Below are 23,328 nucleotides of genomic sequence, written 5' to 3'. Positions count from 1 at the left end.
GCGGTGTTACGTTTTGGTCATCATATGGCTATAAGTAAAGAGACACAATGTACAATTGGTTGAAGAAACATTTCTAACACAACCAAAAAGTGTGATGGAGAGAAAATACAAAAATGCCACAAAAAGTGGTTCAACACCATTGAAAAGACAATTCAAACTGAAGATAGAACAACCCATTCCCCTTCCATGCAAGAAGTATTTTCCAGGAGATAGAGAGCGGTAGAGAGAATGAAGCACTCAGGGGGAAGCACACAGTATTATCTTCACTCCCATGCGAGAGGCCACTCCAGCCAATCTTACTTCACAGCTGACCAACTAGTCCCTCAGAAGGCTGTGGCGTTCCCATCAGACTCTGTATCGGTATCGGAGGTCTCCTCTGTGGCTCCCAACTGGGATCTACCAGCTGACCCCTGGCTACTGGCGTCAGATTTCTCAGATGGTGTAATGGCGTCCTCGTCCACCTCTGTGATGGGAGAGAGTCCTCCGAAGGTCTCCTCTGAGGCCTCTGTCAGGCTGTTGCTGGAGTCTGAGCAGTAGGGTGTTCCAGCATCGGGACTACGGCTGGGCCCTTCTCCAGCAGACAGTAAGCTGGACCTCCTGGACGCTGCTCCGTCACTCAGCTCTTCCACAGACTCTTTTCTCTCATTGGCGGTACTGCCTTCCTCCTCAGATTCTCCTTCGTCCTCCTCTTCACTCTCCTCATTGATGGTGTCCTGTGAACTGCAGGTCAGGATGGACTTGCGGCTGCCTCCAGTGGACCTGGAGCTGGTAGAGCTCCTCTCGCTGCCCGCCAGGGAGCTCTGGTCCGTCATCTGGTTGTCCTCTGGCTCGCTGACCTCTGATCCAGAGAGCTGGGTCTGGCTGCCCCCATGGTACACCGAGCTTCCCGACCCGTACTCTCCTTCACTGACACCCTCACTTTCTGGCCTGGACATCACTGAGCCTCCAGCACTTTGTGACGATCTTATGGAGGAACCAGGCTGGGAGGCAGCACTGCTTGAGCCGCTACCACTGCCACCAATGCTACCACTGCCACCGACGCTACCACTGCCACCAACGCTACCACTGCCACCGACGCTACTACTTCCACCAATGCTACCACTGCCACCAATGCTACCACTGCCACCGACGCTACCACTGCCACCAACGCTACCACTGCCACCGACGCTACTACTTCCACCAATGCTACCACTGCCACCAATGCTACCACTGCCACCAATGCTACCACTGCCACCAACGCTACTACTCCCACCAATGCTACTACTGCCACCAACGCTACCACTGCCACCAACGCTACCAATGCTACTATTACTTCCACTGATGCCAGAGGCACTACTCCTCACGCTGGCTTGTGTCCCTCCACTGGACCTTTCAGTAGCAGTGCCAGATGATTTCTTGGAAGAACGGGCTGAGGAGCCACTTTCTTTGGACTCCCCAGTCCCCTCATCCTCTTCAGACACTTCCTCTGAATCTTTCTCAGTCCCAGATCCTTTCTCTGTACTGGATTCAGTTCCTGACTTTTCAGTTCCTGACTCTTTCTCTGTCCCTGACTCTTTCCCACTATCAGATTCTTTGTCAGAATCAGATTCTTTCTCAGAATCAGATTCTTTCTCAGAATCAGAACCTTTCTCAGAATCAGAACCTTTCTCTGATCCTGATTCATTTTCTGTCCCAGATGTTTTCTCTGAGCCTGACTCTTTCTCTGAATCAGACTCTTTTTCTGTCCCCGATTCCATTTCAGTGACAGATTCCTTCTCTGTCTCGTCACCCTCTGACTTGGATTTGCTCTCGTCATCAGAATCCTCTGGGTGCTCTTCTGGCTCCTCTTCTGAGTCCACAGTGCTTTCATTGGTATCGTCTCGGTCCAGATCCACCTTCAGGTAATCTTTGTCCTCGGTGGAAAGCGCCACACTGCTTCTCTCTGAATCCTCATCAGAACCCTTCCCACTCCCACTGCCACTCCCACTCGCCTCCGGCTCGCTCTCCACCGTCACGCTGATAGACACCTTGGACTTCTTCTCTTCGTCACTGGTGGCAGCTTGCGAGGCGTCTTCATCCTTCTCGCTACCTGTGGCAGAGCTTCTACTAATGCTTCCCTGAGACTTCCTCCTTGCCTGCAGCCTGTTGCTCAATTTGATGCGCTTCATTACCTTGCCCAGCCGGCTCCTGGCGGTGGACTTGGTGTCTATCGGACCATCACCGGCAGGTCCCCCTGTCAGACTCTCCTGGCTGTCGATGCGGCGGGCCGACATCAGTTTGGCGTAGTCCTTGTCCTTCTTGGCGCCAAACATCTTGAACATCTTGGCTTTCTTCCAGGGGGATGGGCCTGGTTCTCCGGCTGGAACAGTCTGGTCTCCACTCTTACTGGCCGCTAGGAGCTTGCTAAGCTTCATGACGGACTTCAGCCTCTTGGCAGCCGAGGAGGGTTCACGGGGTTCCTCGCCCTCCACTGGCTCTGCCTGCTCAATCTCATCCTCTGGTGGAAGGTCTCTAAATCCCACCCTCTTGCCTCCTCGACCAGTACCCCTTCCACGCCCTCTGCCTCGCCCCTGCCATAGTTACATCACTTGTGATTAAACAAGATTTTCAGCATCAACATAGTTCAGACAACATGATATAGTTGAAATTGTAGCTATATAGTGGGTAGTTATTATAAATTGTTGATCATATCAAAGTGATGCTACATATAGTAAAATAAGTACCTCAGACCCATGGGGGCTGTAGTAGTCATCCTCCATAATCAGCTCTCCATACTCATCATACATGGGAGAGATCAGCTTCCTGCGACTGCCATACTGAGGAAGGTCATACCTGGAAGAGAAAACAAACATTTAGAGGCAACAGCTTAAAGGGCTGTTTCAACCATCATTTATTTGCCAGTATTGTGAAATCTTTTTCGAGAGGTGACAGTAAATAACAACATCTGCCTACACCCCTAGGGACTTGAGCCACAAACACACACAACCCTCCAGTGTTATATAGCTAGTGCATGAGATATTTCAAGCACTTGCTCTAACAATAATACATTTGCACATTTACTGTGTTACATGTCCATAACACATTCTTAAATCAACAGTTCCCAAGGTCATGCATAAGAAAAGGAGTCAACACTAATCTTCTGCATAAATGAATCTGTACAAGACTAAACTGGGCGATGCACAATTAAAAGACCCATATCAGAAACCGCATTAGCCCCACACTGAATCTCTAAATGAGGTGCGGTGTGGGGCCAACATCAATCAGCATCAATGTCAGAGCTGAAATTGCGTGCCAATTGGTGGTACTATCTGCAACCCACTTGGCATGGGTGCCAGAAGCAAGCTGCATTACACCAGTGAATCTGTGTGAAAACTGAAGGAAGCAGGTAAATGGAAAACCTTTTGAACACGTGGGGTCGCTGGGTCGCAGCTGAAGGCCGCCAGAGCTAGTGATTGCTGGATTAAGAGCTTAACCCAGCTATTAAGTTGCTCTTTAAATAGAAATGGATCAAAGGCAGTCTGGGTTATCGTGATAGCAACCTCAGCAGCAGAAGCTTTAGGGACCTGCTGTCCCACAGAGTCTTCACAACACAATTACTATAAGACTCAACGGAAGGGCTTCATCATACAAACACACTAAGCATCAATGAGAATTTTCATGGATGATGAGAGGGTAAGTCACAGAGTTGATGAGGCCTACGTGATCATGCAATTAAAATATGTTACGTGGTCGATGATCCACTTCACACGGTTGACTAAGGTTTGATTCAAGTAGGGGTTTAGCTTGTCCTCTGTCTAGCTTAACTCCCCTGAGTGTTTTAAAGAACCCCTCACGGGACACGAGAGTCCAATGCACAACATTTGGTCAGCATCTGTTCGTATCGCTGTAGATTCCAGCGTTTTCCACTGGACCATATGGGCGATATGCAGTGTACCACGCAAGCCAAAGTACGCTCCCCTCTTCTCTACTGGTGGAGACCATTACAAAGCTCTCAGGTGCCACGCTCCACTCAAGGCTGGGCAATTGATCATATTTGGTGGGAGTGGGATGATCTGCATAACTGGAAGGGGTCTTATGCACTGTTACACTTAAAGGGATAGTTCTGGATTTTGGCAATGAGGCCCTTTATCTACTTCCCCAGAGTCAGATGAACTAATGGATACCATTTGTGTCTTTGCATCCAATATGAAGGAAGTTAGAGGTAGGATCTCTCAGTGTGTGTGTGTGTGTGTGTGTGTGTGTGTGTGTGTGTGTTAGGGGCTTGTGAAATGTAAGTTCATGATACATTTGTAAACTAGTCTTAATGGCATTACTTTCAGCAATTAACCAGTGGAGATCAATTCAATTCCCTGGATCAGAGGGAAACTGATGAGATGTGGGAGAGACAGCGGGGATTGGACTCACCCCTGGTCGTAATTTTGGTATTCGTCCCTGTAGTAGTCTTGGCCTGGGTCGATGCCTGACTCCATGGAGAGCTCCTGAATTTCAGGAGAAGCACATAGAGATACATCAATAGAGAGAAAAAATTAGAAACCATAGCTAGAAACACAGCACAGTACAGAACAGCACAGTGTGCGCATAGCAGAAGTATCCGGGAGCTTTGACAGAAGCAGTAAGGTTTCTACCTCAGGTCTCAGCAGAGATGGCCTCAGCAGTTGCTGCCATAGATTAGTTGGAGAGGGAGGGATAAGGAGAAACAGAGACAGAGTGTCCAGTTCACAGTTCATATTTAACTACAGACACAGCAGGATAAAGAATGAAAGCTTTTTAAGGCCATAGGAGAGGAGAGTGGAGTTGGAAGAGGGTAGCGAACAAAGGTTTAAGGAGGAGATGAAGAGGTGACGGAGAAGAGAGAGAAAATGAAAGACAGGATGAACAGAGTAGATAGAAAATAGAAAAAAAGGTATAGTTGAAAAAAAGATGACAGAAAAGTTGAGAGACAGAAGAAGCCAGAAGAGAGATATGACAGATAAAGCACACTCACAGCTGCTATCAAACAAGATTGAAAATGAAGGGAGCATGCATGACACTTCTGATGCTGGGCAGGATTTGTAGGACTCAGGGTACGTCAAAAGTTGTCAAACAGTATATCAGTTAATCATTGGCTAAGCTCCTAGTAGTACTTCCATGCACCAGTAGAGAGAAAAAAAATGGCCCAAATGCTCATCCGTCACTTGACAGCAGACAGATTTGAAATTACAGCAACAGCAGTTTTCAAACCAAATGTAAACTGTGATGCTAATGTTAAAGTAATAAGACAACTCTATGACCCCGTCTAAATCTCATTCAGTGTCTTCCATCAGGTGAGTGGTAGATAAGAATGATGGTGAATAAAGCTCCCGTGAGCATGGAAAAATTTACTTGGCACACAATGCATAACATAAAAATACCTCACAAGAAAAATGCCTACCTTTCTTCCGTATCCTCGCCTGTAGGTCATGGAAAAAAGGAGGAAAGAAATAGTGCAAATAATGAGGACAATGTGACATCAACATTCTAAGTGCATTGATATAAAAGCATATATTCTGCTGACCAGTTAAGTGATTTCAATGCTACTTACTGTGCAAATTCCTGTGTCAAGCCAATGGTTCAATTTTCATTTAAAAAATAATGCAGAAACATTTTTGTTATCTATTTGTTATGTTCTTTCTTCCATTATAACAATGATTGGCAGATAAAAAGAAAAGTTGGATCCATAAAAAGGTGGGGGAGAAAGAAATAGGAAATAACAACAAACCCTACACTTAAGTTGACATATCGAAGCAATTACCTTCCCAATAGAAACTGGGAAAATAATTGTATGGCACACTATCGTCTCTCGAACGCATTTGTTAGTAAAATATACATTTATGTAAAAAAAAAAAAAAAAATGGATTTGTTATTGTAAAAAGTTCAAACATCCTTTGACTGTGGTTAGCTTTGTGGACGTCACACCATATAACTCATATCAGATGAATTTACACCAGGATTCAATCATTAGCGTGGTAACCTGCATTATCCGACAAAGCTTTTTCATAGCTTTTTATTTATTTTGTTTAGGCAGTGACGGAGGTGTAGGCTAACTGCGTTAGTGCTGTCAAATCCACAAGCGGCTCCTGGTGTTTCCTATCACGGACATTTCCATTGGATGCAGAGAGTCACATTAGTAGAAATCCGATGCAGCTGCATTACAAATTTGAAGGCTGGAATGTGTGATGTTATCTACACCTCAATTAGGCTAATATAGATCCCTATTATTTCCTTGAATGATTTTGTATTTGAGTGCCATTATATTTCTAAAATGGCACTCTATTTCTATATACACCTGCTTGTTCTGAACTTCTAACGTGGGTGGATATAAGAATGTGGTTTCGTGATAAAGACTACGAGCACAGCCGCCTACCAATTAGACAGCTCAAAAGCAGTTACACCTCTGACACTGCCTGAACAAAAGCAATATAAATCTGTGTTTGTCGACTAATGCGGGTTACGCTGATCTGATCGAATCCTGGCCTAATTGTCAAGAATTAGAGCGTCTGTATTGGAAAGAGGTATTGCACCCTTTTTTGAAAGCATTCTTGATGATTTACTCAAATGCACCTCACACTAGCCAACAGTTAACAAAGCATCACAGAGATTTCCCCCAGAAAAAACATAACTGTCCCAGACATAGTGCATATCCAAAATATGCATACGGGGAGGTGTGCATATGAAAAGTTGATGATCCCTGCTATACGACCACACCTCCCTGTATGAGACTGGCTAGGTGGGAGTAGGGCTGATGAATGGTCTGTTGGGCTGGTGAAGTCTTTAGGAAACACCAAAACAAATGGCCCATAGGACAGATACTGTAGGCAGGGAGGAGTAGGGGGGATGCACATCCAGAGATGTCCACTTCATATAACTAATGGACAGTTAAATACTCATGTATCCGGATGTAACCAAGAGGAGGGAGTTTCATCCTATCTTAGAGGCCATTAATTCACTGGGAGCTAATGGTTTATGATGCAGAGAGGTAAAGGATCGTTTTATGATGCAGACATTTCCCCTATGATATACTATATTTGACCATACCCAGACATAATGATGAGTTAGACCACACACACATGTTTAAATTAAATTATTGAGTTTTCTAAACTAATAATACTTTTGAGGAAGGTGATGTGATACATTTAAAAAGCCTACTGTGTGGTGGTAGTGAACAGACCCTCCTCATTAACTTTATCAAGGCACTGGATGAAAAATTAAGAAAATAAATTGTAAAACCGAAAAGGAAGTGACACAATAATTGCCATCAAAGGAACAAAAAATTAAAATAATCTCATCTGTCAGAAATGACAGATGTTAGGGACGAAGAAAAAGAGCACCTGAACCAGAAAATACACTGAACAAAAATATAAATGCAACATGTAAAGTGCTGGTCCCATGTTTCATGAGCTGAAATAAAATATCCCAGAACTGTTACATACTGGTGGGGTTATGGTATGGGCAGGCATTAGCTATGGACAACAAACACAATTGCATTTTATCAATGGAAATTTGAATGCACAGAAATACAGTGACGAGATCCTGAGGCCCATTGTGAGGCCCATTTCTTTTAAGGTATCTGTGACCAACAGATGCATATCTGTATTCCCAGTCACGTGAAATCAATAGATTAGGACCTAATTCATTTATTTCAATTGACTGATTCCTCAAATGAACCGTAACTCAATAAAATCTTTGAAATTGTTGTGCCTTGCATTTATATTTTTGTTCAGTATAGTACGTGAGTTGTTTGCCTTTTCGATAGAGGAGATTACCCCATGTGGTGAACACAGAATACACAATTAGTCCAAATTTGATCTATCCTGGAACACCAGGGGAATGTCTGATTAAACAAATTTAACTGCTCTTGAAAGGAGACGAGAGAGGAGGGACGAGAGACAAACATGGGAGTGGCAGAGGGAGAAAATACAGAGAAAGGAAGAGCTACAGGAGCCTTGAGACGATTGACGCCGATGGAAGTCTGTCAGAGTCACATGAAAATGATAAGGGATAAATGAAAGGAATAACAAGAAGGGGTTAGGTAGAGAAATGAAGCGAGAAAGAGAGAATAAAAAGATAGAGGGCAAGAAAGAGTGGTAGACAGAAGAAAGAAGAGAGAGTGTGTGTGATGGAGTTAAGAGGGGAGGGTGACAGGTCAGGACAGCAGCGCCAGTGGTTGAGGGATTGATTGGTTGACTAATTAGCCGCTTTCAGGGAGCCTTCAGACAGCAACAGCTACTAGTTTATCATGCTGTGAGGATCTGTATAGACCATCCACAACATCATCAGCCTACTAATGAGCCCACAGCTTCAACTACCACTTCCCAACGTTAAACATCTAGAGAAACATCTGAACTGACACACTATTCCTTCAGAGCACTTTGGAAATTCCAATGCAATGTTGTTCCGGAAATGTAACATTTTTCTGCAAATCATGAACAAATAGAATGCTCTTGCATTGTTTTGAAATAAGTAAATTAGACCGCACCATTAACCCATAGTATTATCTTGTATAGATTGTATGGACATTCTGATCGAATGCACTGTCCTATGTGAAGAATAAGGGCTCTCCATTCACCAGGGTACTCATGGGGAATTCAAGTCCATTAGGCTCACAATGTGAGAGTGGGCTTAGAATAAGTTTGTTTGTATGGATGAGTCATCCAGGCTCTATGCACATACTCACATCCCACTGGGCACACACTGGTTGAATCAACATTGTTTCCACGTCATTTCCATGAAATAGAATAGACGTTGAATTGACATCTGTGCCCTGTGGGATAGATCTAGATTCAATTCCTGTGTGCTGTCTTCCATATCCCATCTCTTTACCTAATTAGCCTCTTCACTTATCTCTATATCTAATCTGTCTGTCAATAAAAACATTGAAAATAATAGACTCTCCATCTTCCGGAATTGGATGGGATTGGATGGGAGTACAACATACAAGGAGCAAGTTGTATGCAGGTTCAGTTCAACATAATTCTCAAGCCTTGAACACTTTAATGGAATCTGTGTGGTAGAACAGGGGGTGAAGACAGAGGATGGTTGGTGACATAGAAAAGGCCAAAGGGTTATGAACTAAGGAACACGACAATATTTTAAAAAAGAATCCTCAGTTTAAGAGGTTCTGAAAAGCTACGGGATCTAAGGGCCCACTTGCTGTTAGTGGTGATTACATTATAAAAGTTTGTTAGGGGAAGAAACTGTTGTTGATGACAACACATACAATAACATCAGACAGAACATATCCAATACAACACAGCATGATCATGACATGAGACATAAAGATGTAGAAAGAAAGAAAATGATTTAGGAAATAGAGCTAAGGAGGAGAGTAGTCAGCCAGTCAGAAGGTGGTGGATTGGGATGGAAAGTGATTGCTTAGTTCCTCAATCACAGAGTCTGTATTTGACTGGTTTGATTGGCTTGGCTCCTGGACCTCTGAGGTTACATTGTTAGTGCCTGGTTGGCTTGTTTCCAGATCAGAGGAGTTAGTGTTTGTGGTTGAGTTTGGTTGGACCACAGGTTCCGTGCTGGTCAGGTTTGGCTGATTTGGTTCCTCACAGGACCCAGATCTGTTTTGTCTCCGAATTCCTTCTGGTCCCTCGGTTGCTTGGGGTTTCTTGCCGAATCGCGCCACCTTGCGATTCTTGTCTACTTGACTGTAGAGGTTGGCAACAGACTTCTCAATGTCAGCGAGGTTCTGCAGGTTTTTCAGAATCCCCTTTAGCTCCTTCCTCTTCACACCGTCCTCGGGTTGGGGGTGAGTAGGAGGGGGATGGGCCCGGGAGGAAATAGGGCGGAGCGAGGACAATGGCGGCAGGGAGGTTGGGACAAACTGAACGGTGTGGCGGGGTCGTTCGAAAGTAGGGGAGAAAGGGGGCGGGAGGGGTGGGGGTGGTGGCGGAGGAGCATGATTCCGAGCAGGAGGGGGAGATGGAGGGAAGGAGGGTGGGGGAGAATGATCAGGCTCAATGAAGTGAGGATTGAAGGGTGCAGGGGGAGGAGATGAGGAGGGAGGAGGAGGAGGAGGAGATGAGGCAGGAGGAGGAGGAGGACCAGAATGAGGTGTTTGGGAAGGAGGAGGAGGTGGAGGAGAATGAGGAGAAGGAGGTGGAGGAGAATGAGGAGAAGGAGGGGGAGGTGGCGGATTCTCAGGCGGGTCAGGGATGATCTCCACAGTGATCTCGCAGGGCTCTGCAGTGATGTAGCTGGAGATGCTGGTCCTGAGGACAGGCAGGGTTGGCCTCTGGGCCAGGGGCGGAGAGCCTTCGCCCTGGGTGATGATGATGCGGGGAGGAACATCCTTCCCTATGGACAGGGGGCTGTAGGGGCTGTCCATGATGGAGAACAGGGTCTCTGCGCTTAACTCCAGCATGTCAATGTTGTCTTGGTTCCGCAGTAAAGGAGGGGAGGTCAGGGAGCCCCTGGAGTCACGCCCTCCCCTGGGGGTCCTCTCCTGCATGGCCTGCTGTTCATACTGCCTGGCCTGCTCCCTGACAGACAGCTTGCTCTCCTCTGTGCTGCGGCTGCTCTGGACGTCATAACCCTCCAGGCTTCCTTGACCCTTCATCCCAGCTTGGAGCAGCTGCAGCTCCCACTGGGCCGGGTCCATCAGAGCCTGTCTCTTCAGCGACTCGTACCCCTCTGACCCTCCACGGAGACGAGTCCGCATGGTCCAGGCGTTCCCGGACCCTCCAGAGAGGGAGGGGGAGAAAGAGCCCCTTTTCGCTGTCCCGTAGGGGCTGCTGAAGTTCCCGTCTTCTTCTTCGTCGTAGAGAGGGTTAGTGGTGGTCAGGGGGTGGTGGTCTGACAGAAAGGTGACGTTGCTCTCTGACTTGGGCAGGATGCTGTGCAGCGACCCGTTGCCACAGGAGGAGTTGGCGCGACAGGCGAAGCTGCTAAGGCGTCTCTGGCGGTCGGCTTCATCGATCTCAAACCTTTTAGCCCTGTCCGATTAGGAATGTAGATGGAGGGTGGAGAAAAGAAAGATTTGAAACACAGGTGAAGGAAGGATGAAGGATGAGGAAGCAGAGGAGAAGGGATGAGGGAGATGCTATAGATCCTTCAGTCATTTTGACTCTTAGTATTATGATTATAGTTAGAAACAACATAAAAAATGTGATTCAAACTCAAAGGTTATGCAGCAGGGTAGATCATGCTTTTCTTTAATAAAGAATAGCAGTTCAACTGCTGACAATATTTGGACAGGCGATAAAGTGTCCACTTAAAAACATCCCAAGTACATTTAATACAAGATCAAAAATCTAATCATATTTGATTTGAAGAAATCAAAGCAGTCACAGAGGTACTTCCATTTTAACATCACAGTCCACAAATATATGGCACATGTGATATCTGAAGTACCCAACACCTGCCCATTTGCATCAGTCCAATCATAGCAATAATACTAAGAGGTTATGATCTTAATAAGTTAATGGACGTGAAAGATAAACAACAACTTTTTTCTAATGAGATCAGGATAGGGATGGGTAGGGCATAAGCTATAAGCATCTAAAGATTCACCATACCTCTAAATTTACAAAGGGAGGATCACTTTTCCTAAACTGGAAGCAAAAATGGTGGATGCAAAAATGGTGTTACGCTGTAATTAAGCCTTACCTTCATAAAGAGTATTACCTAGCATCCCTGAAATTATACCATCATATTAAAATGCAAATGCACTAACCATGTACAGTACTGTAACGTCTAAGTTATTTCTGTAATAAGATATTAAGTGCGTGTCAATGACAAATATTCAAGAACAGGTGTAGGAGACTAGACGCCATCTACATCACTCTTGTTTTGCTATTTGAGCCTAGGCATAAGCACTGGGGCTACTTACTGCAGTCTGAATCCATTGAAGAGCAAATAGAGTGGAGGTTAAATGAAAGACAGACAAAGACAGACAGATGTTTAACAAAGTGTAACCTTATGGGAAATGGTCAAGAGGCTGAGGTAGCCATGGTCAAACTGGTTGGTTGATGAAGGTGGTAAATGAATAGGCATATAATGAGTTCTGCATTCATTCAAGGTTTCTTCTGAAACGATTAACATTTCATTGCGCATTCAGAATAGTATTTAGTGTGAAAGGTGGAATCCGATTGTGTTAATGGCAAAACTGACTCGCAAAACTGCTGAGGTATTCAACAGCGACAATAACAAGGGAAAATCAAAAAGTAACTTCCCACAGAATCAATTACTAACAAATGGATGGGACAAACTGAGACACAGCATTATTCTATTTCTAGCAAACCTCGGTCTCTCTTTTATGAGTCAAATCAAACAGCTTCACCTTGAGAGAACAGAAGGCCATGTTGAAATGGATCTGGCATTTAATTGCAAAGTCACACATTGACAATCTGAGATGGGATGTCGAACAAACTTAGGTCTGTGCAGGTGTTTGTAGGAGGACGAAAGCACACTGAATTATGACTGAATGGGAACAATGATGTAGTCATCCAAATGTCTAAAGCTCAACATGAAAGACTCTGAAGACCAATGTCTAGGCCTTTTTTTTCTCCAAGAAATGTGTATGCTGCCTCCAGAGTGGTGCGGCGGTCTAAGGCGCTAGAGGCGTCACTACATATCCGGGCTCGATCCCAGGCTGTGTCGCAGCCGGCTGCGACCGGGAGACCCATGAGGGGGACACACAATTGGCCCAGCGTCGTCCTAATATTTATACATTTCTTAATTCCATGATTTTTCTTTTAGATTTTGTATTGTTGTGAGTTGTTAGATATTACTGCACTGTTGGAGCTAGGAACATAGGCATTTCACTACACCTGCAATAACATCTGCTAAGTATGTGTGTGACCAAAACAATTTGATTTGATTTGATTTTAGGGGAGGATTTGGCAGGCTGGGAAGTCCTTGTCCCATCGTGCTCTAGCGCCTCCTTGTGGCGGCCGGGCGCATGCATGCTGCCTTCGGTTGCCAGCTGTACAGTGTTTCCTCCGATACATTGGTGTGGCTGGCTTCGGGGTTAAGCGAGCAGTGTGTCAAGAAGCAGTGCGGCTTGGCGGGGTCGCGTTTCGGAGGACGCATGGATCTCGACCTTCGCCTCTCCGGAATCCGTACAGGAGTTGCAGCAATGGGACAAGACTGTAACTACCAATTGGATATCACGAAATTGGGGTGAAAAAGGGGTAAAAAGTACCAAAAAGGGGGAAAAAAGAAATGTGTTTCCTGTTTGAAAAATAGACAATGTCCTAACACCCACAAACTTTATCATCTGCACAAATAGGCATTACTCATCAGTATATGGTACCTGAAACAGGGAGTAAGGAGGTAAGGAGGAAGAGGTCAAAGGTGGTCTGAGTTTCTATATAAGCACTTTGTGAAAGGGCCTTATAAATACATTTGCTTTGACTTGACTTACGTGCTGCTGTCCCCTAGTTCCCCGTAGATATTGACTGTTGGGGCACGTGGAGCAGCAGCCTTGCTCGCTGGCAGAGCCTGCTGAATCCTCGCAGTCTTGGCACATTCCGCCTGTCTCCTGAAGTTCAAATAAAGTTTCATCAGTTTGAGTCAATCCATTGCACTTTGTTTCCATAACATTTCATCACTTGTTCCCCATGAAGGCTACATGTCTGTGGTGAATGAAGTGACTGAACATCAGTACAGTATGTGCCTCATCCCAACTGACTGAGATAAAAATAACAGAGCCAATCTCTTATATAAAACTAGATAAAAAAAAAGGCAAGTCATTGTCTATATGAAGGAGATGACTTGAACTACAATGTTTGTACTTTTATCCTAATTTTAATAGTCATTCTGACTCCCTGGTTCATCTTTAAAATACTATTCAGTAACGAGGACATGTGACAGAACCATGTTGTATTCATGCTCAAGTGCATACAAGAGAGATCACTCATATCACATGGGCAATTACTTACTCTTTGAATCTGGTGTATGGTTTTCCAGGCAGTGCGGGAGACAGAGGGAAAAAGAAAACACAAGAGAACCTTGGTTATACAATTAGCTCAGTCCAATTTTGTTAATACTACACAATGAGAAACATTAATTAAATTGGGAATTATGAGACGCCTCTGCGTTCCTCCAACTCCATTCAATTTTAATGAATGGTGGTTGTTAAGGTTCCTTTTGAAAAACACACCACTCGAGGTAAAACAAATGTTTATTATTCATGGCATTCCTTTTGACTTATTCAGATAACAGCCAGGCTTTGGATAACATGCCCTATCATAAATCTCAGCCTATTTCAGCACTGAATATAATAAGAGGATATAGTAACACATTTTGCTTAATTTCTTATCACACAGTGTTATGAAACACATCAGGCTCTCCAGCTATGTTTGCAGCATCCAGTTCATACAAGTATATCAAACTCAAGAAGCCTTTTTATTTTTCTTCCATTTCTTTTGTTCTCAGCATTACTTATTCACAACAAAATACAATTACCCCAGAAGAGAGAAATGAGAGAATGCGTTGCATCAGAATATTCTCCCGGAGATCAATAAGTCATGAAGTTGAAGGAATGAATGAACTTCTCTAAATTGTCGCATCGTAGCACTTCAAACTCTACAATGTGTCTGTGTGTGTGTTTCTTCAGCTCAGGTGAACCACTCTGACCCGTCTGTTGGGTGTAAACATTCCCCAGACATCAGTGTTGATGTAGTGTTTATGTAGTGGATTCACACGGCACAAAGAACGACGTTGAGGAGCACCTGCCTGACGCATTGACAATCAAGAACAAATGGTATACTAAATGGTTGTACAGTCGTCTCAAATAAAACAGTGAAGGACCTTGGCGTTACTCTAGACCCTGATCTCTCTTTTGATGAACATATCAAGACTGTTTCAAGGACAGCTTTATTCCATCTACGTAACATTGCAAAAATCAGAAACTTTCTGTCCAAAAATGTGCAGAAATATTAATCCATGCTTTTGTTACTTCTAGGTTAGAACACTGCAATGCTCTACTTTCCAGCTACCCGGATAAAGCACTAAATAAACTTCAATTAGTGATAAATACGGCTGCTAAAATCCTGACTAGAACCAAAAACATTTGATCATATTACTCCAGTGCTAGCCTCCCTACACTGATTTCAAGGTTTTACTGCTAACCTACAAAGCATTACATGGGCTTGCTCCTACCTATCTCTCTGATTTCATCCTGCCATACATAACTACACGTACGCTATGGTCACAAGACGCAGGCCTCCTAATTGTCCCTAGAATTTCTAAGCAAACAGCTGGAGGCAAGGCTTTCTCCTATAGAGCTCCATTTTTATGGAATGGTCTGCCTACCCATGTGAGAGACGCAGAGTCAGTATCAACCTTTAAGTCTTTACTGAAGACTCATCTCTTCAGTGGGTCATATGATTGAGTGTAGTCTGGCCCAGGAATGTGAAGGTGAACGGAAAGGCTCTGGAGCAACAAACCGCCCTTGCTGTCTCTGCCTGGCCGGTTCCCCTCTTTCCACTGGGATTCTCTGCCTCTAACCCTATTACAGGGGCTGAGTCACTGGCTTACTGGTGCTCTTTCATGCCGTACCTAGGAGGGGTGCATCACTTGAGTGGGTTGAGTCACTGATGTGATCTTCCTGTCTGGGTTGGCGCCCCCCTTGGGTTGTGCCGTGGCGGAGATCTTTGTGGGCTACATTCGGCCTTGTCTCAGGATGGTAAGTTGGTGGTTGAAGATATCCCTCTAGTAGTGTGGGGGCTGTGCTTTGGCAAAGTGGGTGGGGTTATATCCTTCCTATTTGGCCCTATCCGGGGGTATCATCGGATGGGGCCACAGTGTCTCCCGATCCCTCCTGTCTCAGCCTCCAATATTTATGCTGCAGTAGTTTATGTGTCGGGGGCTAGGGTCAGTTTGTTATATCTGGAGTACTTATCCTGTCTTATCCGGTGTCCTGTGTGAATTTAAGTATGCTCTCTCTAATTATCTCTTTCTCTCTTTCTTTCTCTCTCTCTCTCTCTCTCGGAGGACCTGAGCCCTAGGACCATGCCTCAGGACTACCTGGCATGAGGACTCCTTGCTGTCCCCAGTCCACCTGGCCGTGCTGCTGCTCCAGTTTCAACTGTTCTGCCTGCGGCTATGGAATCCTGACCTGTTCACCGGACGTGCTACCTTGTCCCAGACCTGCTGTTTTCAACTCTCTAGAGACAGCAACAGTGGTAGAGATACTTTTAATGATCGGCTATGAAAAGCCAACTGACATTTACTGCTGAGGTGCTGACTTGCTGCACCCTCGACAACTACTGTGATTATTATTATTTGACCATGCTGGTCATTTATGAACAGTTGAACATCTTGGCCATGTTCTGTTATAATCTCCACCCGGCACAGACGGAAGAGGACTGGCCACCCCTCATAGCCTGGTTCCTCTCAAGGTTTCTTCCTAGGTTTTGGCCTTTCTAGGGAATTTTTCCTAGCCACCGTGCTTCTACACCTGCATTGCTTGCTGTTTGGGGTTTTAGGTTGGGTTTCTGTACAGCACTTTGAGATATCAGCTGATGTATGAAGGGCTATATAAATAAATTTGATTTGATGTACTAAATGGTATACTAAATCTGTGCCATATGCTTTAGCATTATGCAATTTGTTGTGTGTGTGTGTGTGTATATGTATGGGTGTGAGAGAGTGTGAGTAATGGGGTAGTGGAGCCATGAAGACACACTGTGACGGTCACAATTGGCTTTGGATATTTGTTGCAAATGACTGTTAATTAATCGGCTTTCACAGTGTGTGAATAGGGACATTAGACCGGCGGTGCACGCTGTCAGCATCCTTAATTCGGTGGAGAGAGAGAGACTGGGAGAGTGGTGCTTGACTAAATACCTGGCACCATGCACATTTCCTCAGCCTCAACAAACTACACTGCTAGCTTTGAAAGGTCACCATGGCCATACACACACATGTTGCCTGTAGCTACGACAAGCGGTTGTGCACTCACTGTTTGTAGGTGACCATGATGATGAGGATGGCGGGGATGCAGCAGAGGATGATGATGATGGCGAGGGCGAGCAACGCCCCCTCTGTGTAGCCCACAGCCTGGGCAGCCTTCTTCACGCTGGCCACGATGTCGGGTGTACGGATCTCCAGGATGCGTCCTCCTTGACCCAGGAACGGCTGGAACTCCTTGTTGATATCCAGCAGCTTCCCGTCTAGAAACCTGCCAGACAGACCAGTCAGTCACACAAGTACGTGGACACCCCTTCAAATGAGTGGATTCAGCTAGTTCAGCCACACCCGTTGCTGACAGGTGTATAAAATGAGCATACAGCCATGCAATTTCCATAGACAAACATTGACAGTAGAATGGCCCATACTGAAGAGCTCAGTGTCTTTCAATGTGGCACCGTCATAGGATGCCACCTTTCCAACAAGTCAGTTCGTGACATTTCTATCCTGCTAGACCTGCCCCGATCAACTGTAAGCTCTGTTATTGTGAAGTGGAAACGTCTAGGAGCAACAACAGCTCAGCCGCGAAGTGGTGGGACACACAAGCTCACAGAATGGGTAGACATCACCTGTCCTCGGTTGCAACACTCACTACCAAGTTCCAAACTGCCTCTGGAAGCAAGGTCAGCACAAGAACTGTTTATCACCAAACTCCCATGATTTTGGAATGAGATGTTTGACGAGCAGGTGTTCACATACTTTTGTTCATGTAGTGTACTTTAAGTTTGGATGTAACACCATTTCAACTGCGATTTAAATTGGTGTTGAATCCTAACATAATACTGTTACTTGGCCTTATGCGTAAACAGGCATTGATGTCAATAGGAGATTTGTGCAGTCCCAACGCAATCCCTCTCTGCCACACGCTGCATTATCATACACTATATGGACTCTTTATACAAATGAATAGTACTCAAGTGATTGGTCTTCCATGTGAGTTATCCATAGGCTTCTTTCAACCCTCAAGAGTCCTTATTTCCTTCATTTAGGCGAGAGAGGCACACTCAAGGTGACATCATAATGCTATAACCTCTTCCCCCCCTCTCTCTCCATCTCTTTCTCTTTCTCTATGTGAGCTGACAGCAGAAGCACATAAATATAACATGCAATTAACTCTACGCTGCCAGGTGTGAGCTGCATGAACAAATAGCTTATTTTTTCCCTCCCTGCTACTTAAACCTCGGCTAGACTCTTCCTCAACAGCCATTGTATCTAAGAGGGGGATTCTTATTGAAGCAACGATAGATATATCAGCACCTCTATTTAAAATGAACAACGGCTCTCCAAAGCTGGTGCTTGTGATAAGAGTGACGCTCACTAGCTCAGACTCAGAAACCCCCTTTCTTTATGAGACACGTGTGTCATTACAGTAAAACAGGGCCACCACTAGCAGCCAAGGACAGACAGAGAAGTAACGTGCTCAGATTCACTCAACACAAAGCCACTTTACTCAAAGTCACTTTCTTTAAGAGCAGGATTAAACAATAGACTGGTATCTGGTTTGAAGAGGAGGGGGACGTAGCCTAACTCGTGCTGTTAAAGCCAGAGTGAAAATGAGTATGGGGCAAAAGAGAGGGATAAGGAGGGAAAAAGAGATATCATGCCTTCCTTCTGTGAAAAGTGGAAGGGTGCGCAGTAGGGGGGAAGGGTTCCTCTAGCATGGTGCCTGTCATGCTCTGAGGGGGGCCTGGGCTCCCACAGTGTTGACTCTAACCCTGTCTGAGGGCCAGCGAACATAAGACTAATGGCAGCAACATGGCCCTGGGTGTTTTAACACACACACTGCTCTTTCCCCTGACAGGGTGAAAAAGTGTTGCAAAAGCACTTTTTAGCTGCACCATTAAAGCATTTTTGGATACTGCCTCTTAGTGGTAAAAGTGTAAACATTGTTTCTCCTGCTATGTAAGAGGGGGACCCTGGCCTCTGAGGAGTAGATCTCTCTCTCTGAATACAGGGGGACTAAAATGCTAAGCTGTCATTTCTCCAGAATGTTGGAACAACCTCAGGATGGCTTAGTGGCCACTACTGATGGAATAGCACCTTTTCCTTTATTTTCTCTCTCTCTCTCTCTCTCTCTCTCTCTATCTCTGTCTCTGTCTCTGTCTCTGTCTCTGTCTCTGTCTCTCTCTCTCGTTATAAAAAGGGAGAGAAAGATAGAGGAGAGAGATAAAGAGATAGCTATTAATTTAATTGTGTTCACTCACTTAAAGAGCTCCTGACGTGAGATGGCCCTGTTGGTCAGTGGGTCGATGGCGTACACCATCAGGTCTGACTTGGTGTAATCCTCTTGGTCAAAGCCATCTCCGAACCGCCGCGGCCCAATGGATTCCACCACCACCTTAGCTCCTGGAATCTGGTCCTGGATGTATCGCTCCAGAATACTTACGTTTGGGAAACAAAACCATTGTGGTCTGTTCACATTTAAAATAAAGTATAGTACCAGGTATAGCTGAAGCATTAGGCATTTCTACCTTCATATTTCTACAGCCATCTTCACCATGATGTGAAGGCTCTATGAATCATTCAGTAACTACTCTCATACTGTTATTAACAGGTGATGTACAGTAGCGTAGCGAATGTGCTGATCAAACTTTAGCAGTGGTTGCCCTGGTTCACTTCACCTGCATGTGTTGTGTCACCATTTATAAATGATGTCATTGACTTCATAATGCTGAAACGCCATACTTTTACTTGTGTGTGACCATATGTGCCGAATGCCAACCCGAATGCCAACCCAAATGCCAAGCCTGATGAACAGAGTACCCAGTTCTGGACCCCAGTAGGACCAAGGAAGACGGGAGGCTTCTCAGATTTGATCAGAATGACTAACTCAACACATGATTTAGTTGTCAAAGCATAGAGCAATCTTAGAGGAGTAGTGCCATTGAAAGGGAGGCTTTAAAACAATGAATGTATATTACACCTTATTTTATTATCCTATCTGTCTAAAAACACTGTACTTTCTTCTGTTCTTGCTTCTCATTCATAAACTGATTGAGAATGATTGACTTGACTGTCTATCTGGACAATCAGTGGTTTTACTTGCTCAATCATTGTTTAAGGCAGACAGAACGTAAACAGACAGTGAAGACACTGAGGACCTAAGTTCTGCAACACAGGGATAATTCACAAGTTCTAGAACTTTTTTTTTCCATTGCATGTTTTGTTTCTCAAAACACAGTTGGAGACTACCCAGCAAACTGGGAACATTGCCAGAACATTGGCTAAGATTCCCTGTAGGGAAATGGGATTCAACGCAAACAATTTCACGAGCCGAAATGCTAATTTGCATCGTGCGACTTTGAACCAAGTCCTCTTATTCAACAGGAGAAAAAAAATTAAATGCATTCCACTTTTGTAAGTGGCATGCTGTGGCAATCAAACTGTGACTCTCCACAGGGCTTCTGCTGCTAAACCATGGAGTTATCACTGAGAATGAAAGGGATGGCCTCAAACTTTTAGTTGTAATGCATTTAAAATGCACTTTGGCTTTGGCTGAAAGGAAAAGACAAGGGTGGTGACAGACCCTACTTTACTATACAAATCTATTCCACTGTAGATGCTTCTCAGAATATAGATATTTTTAAGTATGATGCCCTAGTAGAGGAAATGTTCTCTAATGAAAATAAATGTAATACTTTTTAATTCACTCTCCTGTTTCTGTTGAGTGTTGAGGGGCCTTTAGGACCATTAATAGGTTTCCAATTCAACCAAAAATGATCACTGTGAGAATAATGCTGAAAGGAAGTGATTGACTGGTGCCTTACGCAATAAGCTGCTCTTTATTCTCCTCCACGACAGTGGGCGGGACATTGGACACCACCACCTGCATATCCAGCTGGTTGACCACAGACACCTGAGAGAGAGAGAGAGAGAGAGAGAGAGAGAGAGAGAGAGAGAGAGAGAGAGAGACAGAGAGAGACAGAGAGAGACAGAGAGAGATATAGTAGTAGTAGATATGGACGTTTTGTCTATTCATGCTTAACATGCTCCAGGTGGTCAAAATGAGAATCTTATTGCCTGCTTGTATTGGTGCCACGTGGCCAATCTAATGGTGCTTAATATTCGCCGGCACAGAAAATGCACTGGCTCTGGGCTCTCCAGCCAAATCTCCCACACGGTCTCTGTGAAATTACAGTTCCTGTTGAAAATGAACCAGCAACATGGTTAAGCACTCGCCGCTGTCACCCGTTCAGGTGCCGTTCCAACACTTCTTCAGTCTCATTAGAGACTTGTTAGGCTGACATATTAGGAGAACCCCTGACTCCAATAACTGGAAAGAAACGGAATGTATTGTATAAGTATAATGACACACACATGCACACACACCAATTAGAATGAGCAGAAAACGCACTCCATGCATAGTTTAATTGGATCATCAGCTCGAAGCAGAGGGGTTCTCTGGCATACACATAACACATCTCGTGTCCTGTAACTGCTCTGAATAATTTAATATATTGGAAGCTAAACACAGCCTAGAGAGAAGAGAAAACGTGCCTCATCATCATGTAGCCTCCTAATGAATAACTCTTCTCAGAGGAGACTGCAGTCTGACACTAACAAACCCATCAGATGTTGTGGGTGGTTGGGGTATTGGCATCGGTTGTTAAGATCACAGTTGACTGAGGACAAACTTCCAACTGCCAAGCGTCAAAGTCTCATAATTACTTGCCTAACAAGAAAGAGTGTTTCAAACAATGGAGGGATATGTGTTGCTTGAACACACTAGACACTCACCACCACATCAGCGCTGCTGCTCAGGCCCTCTCCGTAGTTGTCGGTGGCGATGACTGCAAACTTGAAGTAGGACCTCCGCATGTTGCGGTACATGATAGCCGTCTTGATGATGCCCGTGTACTGCTCGATCACAAAGCTGTCCTGACCATCTGTCGTGGGCGGTATGATCAGCCGGTACGCATTGGCACTGTAGTTCCCTGTATCTGCATCAGTGGCCTGGGGAAAAGTAACCACACACACACACACACACACACACACACACACACACACACGCACGCACACGCACACGCACACGCACACACACACGCACACATATAAACACTAGACTGAGATCTTCTGACATCTACTACATTAACAATGGCAGTTATGTTGAGTGGGCCTCAGTTGTGGTGGCATATTTTGGGACAGAGCTGCTTGACTTGTCGACACACATATACACATATGATACACACAAATGGAGGGCATAGAATGGAGTATTGAGGCTCCTTAGTCAAAACTAACATCATGTAAGTAAGTCGCTCTGGATAAGAGCTTCTGCTTAATGACCAAAATAAAGGATGACAGTGCATTTAGATAATTTGGCCAGGAGAGGGGGAACTTGAGTCTCAGAAGCAGGTACAGTATGGCACAGAAAGAATTTGATTCTGGCCTTGCTGCCTGTCTGCCGGCCTGCATTCTCAGTCTTTCATCAGTTCTCAAAGTGCCTGTCTGCAGTGACATTGATTAATAGGTACAAATACTTTTTTTCTCTCCAGGATGGAGGGATTGAAGGAGGGAGGGAGGAAATGGAGGGAGGAGTGCAATAAATGACAGGGCTGCCCTATCTCGGTCATTAGATGGAGCTAGATATTCTCAAATAAGACTGTATACCACTCCATTCAAGCCAACCTAAAAACACACTCATATAAAATAAAGTAGTTTCAGGTGATAAGGAGCCACTCGCCTGCCCTCTGGTCAGTCTCACCTCTATTCCTTGCGAAGAGCACTACTCTAAGCTCTGCTCAACACGACTTGATCCCTGTATCCTGCTTAACTGTTGACAGGTGTGTCGCACAGGTTTTTCAGCTCTCTTCATCTACATTTACATTTGAGATCTTATCCAGTGTGCATCCAGTGTGCATTACATGCATCTTAATAAGATAGCTAGGTGGGACAACCACATATCACAGTCAAGGCAAGGGAGGGTACTGTGGGATTATTTAAGATACTCTTCGGAGAGGTAGGGTTTCAGATTATTTCCGAAGATGGACAGGGACTGCTGTCCTAGCTTCAGGGGGATGCTGGTTCCACCATTAGGGTGCCAGGACAGAGAAGAGCTTGGACTGGGCTGAGCGGGAGCTGCCCTTCCATAGGGGTGGGACGGCCAAGAGACCAGAGGTGGCAGACCAGAGTTCTCTGGTTGGGGCATAGGGTTTTGAGCATAGCCTGTAGGCAGCAGTTCCTCTTGCTACAAGTATCATGGTCTTGCAGTGGATGCGAGTGTGTGGAGGAGCGGGGTGACATAGGAGAACTTGGGAAGGTTGAACACCAGGCGAGCTGCAGCGTTCTGGATAAATTTGATGGCACAAGCCAACAGCAAGTTGCAGTAGTACAGACAGGAGATCTTTTGTGTTGTGTGACTTTACCGAAACTAACGTTTTCGGTTCGGGTAATAGTTTGCTTTTTCGCTGG

General features: G+C 45.0%; 3 protein-coding genes across 4 annotated transcripts in view; all 3 read right to left on the bottom strand.

The window, feature by feature from the left end:
• Positions 1-23,328, bottom strand: part of LOC110528891 (protocadherin-15) — a 275,550-nt gene that overhangs the window by 1,692 nt on the left and 250,530 nt on the right. Inside the window, exons 28-37 of one of the 2 annotated variants that reach the window (XM_021611090.3) lie at positions 21,658-21,873; positions 20,688-20,776; positions 19,125-19,301; positions 16,913-17,131; positions 13,887-13,895; positions 13,370-13,486; positions 5,390-5,408; positions 4,605-4,637; positions 4,384-4,457; positions 2,703-2,811 (exon numbers count right to left, since the gene is read on the bottom strand). In XM_021611090.3, the coding sequence (XP_021466765.3) occupies positions 2,703-2,811; positions 4,384-4,457; positions 4,605-4,637; positions 5,390-5,408; positions 13,370-13,486; positions 13,887-13,895; positions 16,913-17,131; positions 19,125-19,301; positions 20,688-20,776; positions 21,658-21,873 (1,062 nt within the window). Of the gene's footprint in view, positions 1-2,702; positions 2,812-4,383; positions 4,458-4,604; positions 4,638-5,389; positions 5,409-13,369; positions 13,487-13,886; positions 13,896-16,908; positions 17,132-19,124; positions 19,302-20,687; positions 20,777-21,657; positions 21,874-23,328 lie in introns of those variants that run through there. The other variant, XM_090240353.1, reaches the window with a different exon arrangement.
• Positions 208-2,512, bottom strand: LOC149985646 (uncharacterized). Its single transcript, XM_090240363.1, has one exon. The coding sequence runs from the start codon at positions 2,391-2,393 to the stop codon at positions 324-326; it is 2,070 nt and encodes a 689-aa protein (XP_090096489.1). The 5' UTR covers positions 2,394-2,512; the 3' UTR covers positions 208-323.
• LOC149985645 (protocadherin-15-like) lies at positions 8,972-11,605 on the bottom strand. Its single transcript, XM_090240370.1, has one exon. It carries the CDS (start codon positions 10,661-10,663, stop codon positions 9,335-9,337), a length of 1,329 nt encoding a protein of 442 aa, XP_090096496.1. The 5' UTR covers positions 10,664-11,605; the 3' UTR covers positions 8,972-9,334.

Source organism: Oncorhynchus mykiss, chromosome 1 (assembly GCF_057628025.1).
Source record: "Oncorhynchus mykiss isolate SJ-2025 chromosome 1, ASM5762802v1, whole genome shotgun sequence".
In the NCBI taxonomy this organism is placed as follows: domain Eukaryota; kingdom Metazoa; phylum Chordata; class Actinopteri; order Salmoniformes; family Salmonidae; genus Oncorhynchus; species Oncorhynchus mykiss.
This window is presented reverse-complemented; position numbering and strand designations above follow the sequence as displayed.